Here is a 7165-nt window from a genome sequence, read left to right on the forward strand (position 1 = left end):
CAGTACACAACACTACACGGGTTATGGCTAGAAAGGATCCGTCTAGTGTAAATATGACGTCACGTTCTCGTTGTAACTCTCGTTGTAATCGGAGCGGCTCGGAAACACATCTATAGCAGTAACATGATGCAACATACACATTAATGCAGCAGCAATATTAATAGAGAAACATCAGACATAATAGTAAAACACTGCAAGGGAACATTTTATTGCACCAGGAGCTATCTTGGGACTTTTACTGCGACAACGTTGACTTGCCTGTGAATAAAAAATAAACCATAGTGTTGGTGATCTACAGTGTTGTCATTCTTCTTTGAACACCAGCAAGACCGCTTTTCAACAATCACACTCCCTGTCATTGACATAACTAATAGATAGTTTAGCTTCTCACCATCATTTGCTGTGGCCAACTGATGTTAACGATCCTAACTGAAAGGCTGCCTGCCAAACGTAAACATTCAGCCACGTGACATTCAGCCGAACTCTCGCGAGAGTTTTACACAAGACGGATCCTTTCTAGCCATAACCCTGCAGCTGGGTGATATTGCATATTTGGGTTACACAGCGTCTGTGCTTCTTCCGGTCGGGCAGTGTTTGCTATTTTCATCGTTGTTTCGGTCATGTTTAGGAGTGTTTTTGGCAGACTGCTGACAGAGACCGGGTGTGTTCTCCGCGGTGTGCAGAGGAGGCCGACCCACGGCGGTGTGTCTCTGCGGGGCCTCTCAGGGCTGAAGGACAGGGAACAGTTTGACCTCTCCCTGCTGGAGCTGCTGGTGTGTCCGCTGAGCAAGAAGCCGCTCAGGTAACAAACAGACAGACTAACAACAACATTTACATTTAGGTAGGCTTTTTTTGCATTGCAGCCCAATAATATATATGCGAAGCGTCGTGGCTCCTGGTGCTCCGAACCGGCCCGATCACGCCTTTCTGTTTGCGATGTGTTCTGGCGTTAATAAAAAGACCGGAAGTACTGGCTCTTCTTTTTTATAACTCTGTTGTCCAAGAAAATCAAAATCAGCTGTTTCCTTTTGTGACAGACGCCTGTCCTCTGTCAGGTGGACACAGACTCTTTACAATTAAAACGTCATTAAGTACTTAAAACTATTAAATAATAAAAAATATATAATACAATTTGAAATGCTTAATAATAGTATATTGTCGGAGGCGGTGTATCGAAAGTACAAGCTAGACTTTTATTAAGCATCATGAAAGCATATAAACACTTCAAGCCCGTGAAGACATGACCGGCGGAAACAAAAAGTCCGGTTAACTCAAATGTCCGTGCGGATCAATGTGGTGAATTATGTCAACCCACCACAATATCAATATTAATCACATACAAATACTATATAATGTGACTGATCAATATGAAATGATAATTATATAAACTATACAATTACATTGAGCAATACAATTCGAATTGATCTCTAACATAACCTAAAATAACAATTTACATCAGTAGACTATATAAAAAACGTAAAATCCTATGTGAAGACAATAAAATAACTTCAACAGACCGTAGTGTTGCCATAGCAATAACTTATTTAATATTTATATTTTAAATTATTTGTATGATAACCGTCACGGCTCTCTTGATGAAAACAACAAAAAAGTATTATAGATTTTATTCCTTTTACTTATTCTCTAAGATGTTAATCATAAAAATAAATAAGCGATCTCAAAATATGAACAATGTTGTTCATATGAGTGGAACATTACACTCATCAGCCATCGAGAAGTGGAAAACTCCTTTTTATTATTAGTTTTAGTTTCATGTCCGTGTAATGCCTGCGTATAATTCTTATTACTGATAATAAATGTCTCTAAGAGTGCTGCAGTAAATATATAATGATGAAGGCATTTTCCAAAAACCTTACATAGAAATATTTACATTTAATGAGTGTAGCTTCATTGGTGTGGTTCAGGCCCAGTGTCCTCTAAAGCCTGTGTTTGAACAGGGGAATATTGATTATGTCCAGGCCGCCAGGAGAAAACTTCATAGTTTAATTTACCAATTTTCATGTCAAAGTTTAGTCAGTACACAAAATGAAGCGCTACATGAATTCTGATTTAAATCTAGACATTGAAAAGCATTTCCATCAAATTTAGTTAAAAAAATTCACATGTAAATCAAAAGAACTCAAATGTGTATCTTGTGTCCCTGCTCAGGTATGCAGCTGAGACCAATGAGTTGATCAACGAGGAGCTCGGTATCGCCTACCCGATCATCGACGGCATCCCTAACATGATCCCTCAGGACGCCAGACTCATACAGAAACACACAGATCCCTCCCCCACTCCAACGCAGGTGTAAAAACTCCAGCTGACCCAACAAAGACTGTTAACATTAGAGCGACTTAAGGCTCAAGTCTTCTGTAACGGCTCAGACGTCTGTGAGCATGTTCTCCCTGTCTGTGATGGTGGGGCTGGTGCCCATCTTGTCTCTCTTCGGTCTCTTCTACTCGGCTGCAGTGGATGAGAACTTCCCTCAGGGCTGCACCAGCAGCAGCAGTGTGTGTTTCTACAGCCTGCTGCTGCCCGTCACCATCCCCGTCTACGTCTTCTTCCACCTTTGGAGCTGGATCGGGATCAAGCTCTTCAGACATAACTAGCATGTTCTGTTCTACCTGAAAATACGTCAGTACCAATAAATCATCTGCTGTCATCTTACGTTTCTGCACCTAGTTTGTTTCTTGGTTAATAAAAGGCATTAGAAGTTTGACATCAAATCGATACAGTACATGCACAGCTTTCATAGTTTAAAAACTGAAAAGGTTGCTTTATCCACATATCAAATGAAATACTGCTTTAATACATATTAAGTTGGGGGGGATCCAGAGGTGGGGAAAGTACTCAGATCTTCTACTGAAGTAGAAGTACCAGAGTGTAGGAATACTCTGTTACAGTTAAAGTCCTGCATTGCATATGTTCCTCAAGTAAAAGTAGAAAAGTATTTTTTTTAAATATAGTGAAAGTAGCGACAGTAAAAGTAGTCATTGTGCAGATTGGTCCATTTCAGAATAATATATGATATGTTTTATAATGATTGATCATGAAAGTGTTCTTAAAGCTGGCAAAGGTTTAGGTTAGGTTATCACGGTTTCTTTCTAGTTTGAATGACTTTGTATACTGCAGGGTAGCTTGTGGATTTACTCCAGGTGGAACTAAAGTCTGATTTAACACTTGATTATATTTCACATCATTCATCCACATCTGTGAAGTAACTAAAGGTATTAAATACATGTTGTGGAGGAAAAGTACACCATGTACCTCTGGATTGTAGTGGGGTAGAAGAACAAAGTAGTAAAACATTGAAATGCTCAAGTAAAGTACAAGTATCTATACTATATACTTAAGTACTGTACTTAGTTACTTCCCACCTCTGGGGGTATCAGGGATATGGGCAATTAATAGTGAAGAGCGGCTGTGTGTAATAACTGGCAGGAATACTAGGATTATGTTTCTTTTGAGTAGTGGTCCCCTGCTTGCTTTAAAGACACAATGCTTGTTTCAGTCGCAACAGCTTAAACACAAGCCATGGTGAAGTGTTGAACATGACAGAGCAGTCAATCCTGAATGTGTGTTTGGAACAGTGTGAGGTTCCAAGTCCTATTGTTTCATTCTCCACCTTAATGTAGTTCAAGATGTATGAGCAGAAATGGTTAGAAAAGCGATGTATGTCATGTAAAAAATGACAAATAGCTTTTGAGGTGACATTAATAAAGAATAGGACACCACTTAATGTTGAAGCATCACTGTGTAATATACAACTAGAAGACTGTATATGTTACATATTGTATAGTAAGGACTAATTAGACACAATAAATACACTTGAATTGATAAAAGACATGCTTTCACTTCTAACTGGCGATGAACAAAGCAGAACTACAACTTGATGTCGCAATTCCTGCAACTTTCCAAACGTTCTTTGTGATAACACACAACCTCTGCACTTAAAAGCCTTTACAATGTCGTAGGAAAGTTTAACTTGAAAATTCAAACAAAGAAAGAACGCATAAAGTGTTATGTCATATTTCTCCATTAGTTCATTTTTAGGCTGAGCTTTTCTCTTATTGTTCAAGAGGACTATTTTGTGTGTTTCATGTTTCCATCCAACAGGATGAATTGAACCTTCTTTGTATTATGAAATGATTGACTGCCCTCACAGTGTTGGCGTCACAGCTGCTCTAGCACCAAGAGCTCAATTATAATTGAACTGTAAAACTGATACATGGCTATTCTTTAACCCGAGCCTCTTGAATGCTGTTCCAGACATTAAAGGGCTCCTCACAATAAGCGGTAAGCATGGTGCAGCCACTGACTGTGGGTCAGTGTCTCTTCCTGCCTTCTTTCAGCTCTCTGCCCTGAGCCAGCTTCATCAGTGGAGACTCTGGGCGGGGGGATCGTCCCTCTCCTTTGGTCTTGAAGAAGAAAGACTCATTGAGTCTCATCTGGACTGCCCTCACCTGAAGTCACACAAAAGTCACTTTGTTATCAAACAGTGGCATAGACAAGCCTTACCAATGAGGCGTTTGCTTATTATAGAGATAACGTCAAATCCATTTCCATCAATAGAAAGAAATAACAGTTTGAAAGATAAGGGAACGATGAGTCCATGCTCTCAGCCGTGGGGCCAGAAACAATGGTTGGCTTGGTTGTCCAACATCATTTCACAGGCACCTTTGAAACACACATTTATATGGTATACTTTTTGTTTTTAGCTTTTTAGAGTTTTATATTTTGGAATGAAACAGATTGACAAAAGTGGTTTTAGAATTCTGTAGCAGATAGCACTTTTTCCATTAGCAAGAAAGACCTAACCGTTACTGAAGCTTGTGTCACTCATTTGGTATTTGTATCATTTCAAGACAACAATAAATACATAATGCTCATTTGTGGTTGTATAAAAGTTCACTTCAGAAATGTATGTTTGTATTTTAAAAAGAAATCATTGCCTTTTTGAGTAAGTTTTGTATTTACATTGTTACTTACTGCAGGTTAACGAAGAATCAAGTGATGCAGACTATAAAATGGTAGCTCCAGCTTTCACTGGTGATCACATCTTTGTGTTGCCGGGTCAGATTTGGTCCACATGTCACTATTCTTTGATTTTCAGAGTAGTGATGAAATATTGCTTAGCTCTTCAAAAGGTAGTATAATGTCAAGAAGAATCAAAATAGTATTTTCTCTTCGTCAAACCCTATTTTTACAAAAGGACTGGTTAAATTCAGTGACAACATTATGAAACAGGTACAAGTTATTATAAGATATAGGTTGTTTGGTGGATGCATGGAGCAGGGTGGCTGTGTTTCCTGTGGTGTCACCTGGGTCAGGTCCAGCTTGCCGGAGCGACCGGGGGGCTCATCCTCGCTGGAGGTGGTCATGTCTGCAGACCAATGCTGTCCAGAAGGCTCTTTCTCTCCATCTTTCCTGTCTGAACAACCAGATTCATGTAAGTTGGGCTCTTTGTGGTTGTTGCCTCTGATCCCTCCGAGTGGTGACAGACACATCCCAAGATCTTTCCGGGCCCTCTGCGGCAGGCTCAGGTCCAACGGTTTCAATTCGTCATGATGAGCAGCCACTCTACTGTTTTCGTAGAACTTGAGGTAAGAGCATAGTTCAAATGTGAAGAAGTTTTCTGTCTGTGTTGAAGTGGTTTCCATGAACCTATGGCGAGGCACCGATAGTTCTGATGAACATAATGCAGACTGCTGGGTGGCACATTTTGATTTTGACTGTGCAACGGGTAAGGGCTTTAAATCAGTTGCCTCCTCCAGGTGTTTCTTCACCACAGCAGGCTTTACATGTGAAGGGTGTGACACTCTTTTCTCATCAGTAAGGTGTGCATTTAAATGCACCTGTGTTTGAATAGATGACGTTCCCTTCTTGGGGTTCTGATCTGCTTTCTTCAACCCGTCTTCCTCCACTTCTTGTTTGAAACACACCTGTACTGTGTTTGTCTTCTGCACATGCGTGTTGGTCTTTCTGGGCTGTTGCTGGACATGTACTTTTTTGTATGGTCCTCCACAATGCTGTTCTACCCAGGGCATATATGTGTGCAGCTCGTTTCGAGGTGTCAACCTATGAGGACTAGTCATAGGAGCTTTGTCACTGGTTTCCTCACTGGAAGATTCAGACGGCGATGTTCTGAAAGTCTTCTGGGTGATAAACAGGTCCTGGCTGTTCATATCCTCACTGGTGCATTGGGACTCATACGCCTGTGTCACTGTGACCTGAGCACAGCTCCCACTGTCTCTCACAGCTTCAGGCTCTGTGAGGATGCTCTTTATGGGCCTCTGCTCAGATGAAGAGAACCATTTAGGATGTTTGACTGGGATGTTGCCAGGTGATAAGTCAAATGTCACATTCTTTTTTCTTTTGGTTTTCTTATTGCAGTCAGATTTTAGCTTCTCACCACCGGGTGGATTTGATGTTTCAGTGTGTTCAAATGTTGCACTGCTGCCCTGTGGAAGTATAAAACGGTCCCCAAGTTCCAAGGCTACTTTATTTTTATCTTTTTTCTTCTCTTTCCTCACATCCTTTGCTTCTTTACATTTCGAATGTTTCTTTTTCTTTTTTTTGGGGATATTCTCATCAGTTTTTATTTTAAGGTCGTTTTGACGTTTTGGACATTTCTTGTCCTTTTTAGTTTTCTTTTTTCTTTTTTCTATTCCAGGTGTCCATTTCCAAGCCTCGTAGAAGTCCGTCTCCTCCCAGTCACTCATGGCTCTGTTCAACAGAAAGAGGAAGGTGCATAGTTACAGTCAGCAGGTATATATTAGTCTGACACTGCTGGTATGTATATAAACACACTAAACACAACAGAAAAAACACTTTGCAAATATTCCATGAGAGAGGTGTGTAGAAGAGGGACGAGTTGCAAAGAATGTGATCATAAAATGTTTTATTTATTTAAAAAGTAAATTAAAAGAATATTCTTTTGCAAGATCCTATTTGCATCATGTACAAAAACAATAACTCAAATGAAGAAAAGGCAGACATTACATCTGTGTAGTTTTTGACTTTATTTCCAGCTTTCTTTCAGAAACAGACATTGGAATAAGATTATATCAAGTATTTTGATATTATTTAATTTTTTGTTATCTAAGCAAAACTCTAGATTCTCCAATGTGAATATTGTTTAGCTCTATTCTGTTTCTATGTC

At 39.7% G+C, this 7165-nt stretch overlaps 2 protein-coding genes across 2 annotated transcripts; both read left to right on the top strand.

Annotated features, from left to right (window-relative positions):
- Positions 1 to 460: 460 nt before the first annotated feature.
- pyurf (PIGY upstream open reading frame) lies at positions 461 to 2670 on the top strand. The gene is made up of 2 exons (XM_010785070.1): positions 461 to 802; positions 2170 to 2670. The coding sequence occupies exons 1-2, from the start codon at positions 621 to 623 to the stop codon at positions 2312 to 2314; spliced, it is 327 nt and encodes a 108-aa protein (XP_010783372.1). The 5' UTR covers positions 461 to 620; the 3' UTR covers positions 2315 to 2670.
- Positions 2382 to 2670, top strand: pigy (phosphatidylinositol glycan anchor biosynthesis class Y). The gene has a single exon (XM_010785069.1). It carries the CDS (start codon positions 2400 to 2402, stop codon positions 2610 to 2612), a length of 213 nt encoding a protein of 70 aa, XP_010783371.1. The 5' UTR covers positions 2382 to 2399; the 3' UTR covers positions 2613 to 2670.
- Positions 2671 to 7165: the final 4495 nt, after the last annotated feature.

The sequence above is a fragment of the Notothenia coriiceps genome, unplaced genomic scaffold (genome assembly GCF_000735185.1).
Source record: "Notothenia coriiceps isolate Sejong01 unplaced genomic scaffold, NC01 NC01_scaffold00027053, whole genome shotgun sequence".
Classification (NCBI taxonomy): Eukaryota; Metazoa; Chordata; class Actinopteri; order Perciformes; family Nototheniidae; genus Notothenia; species Notothenia coriiceps.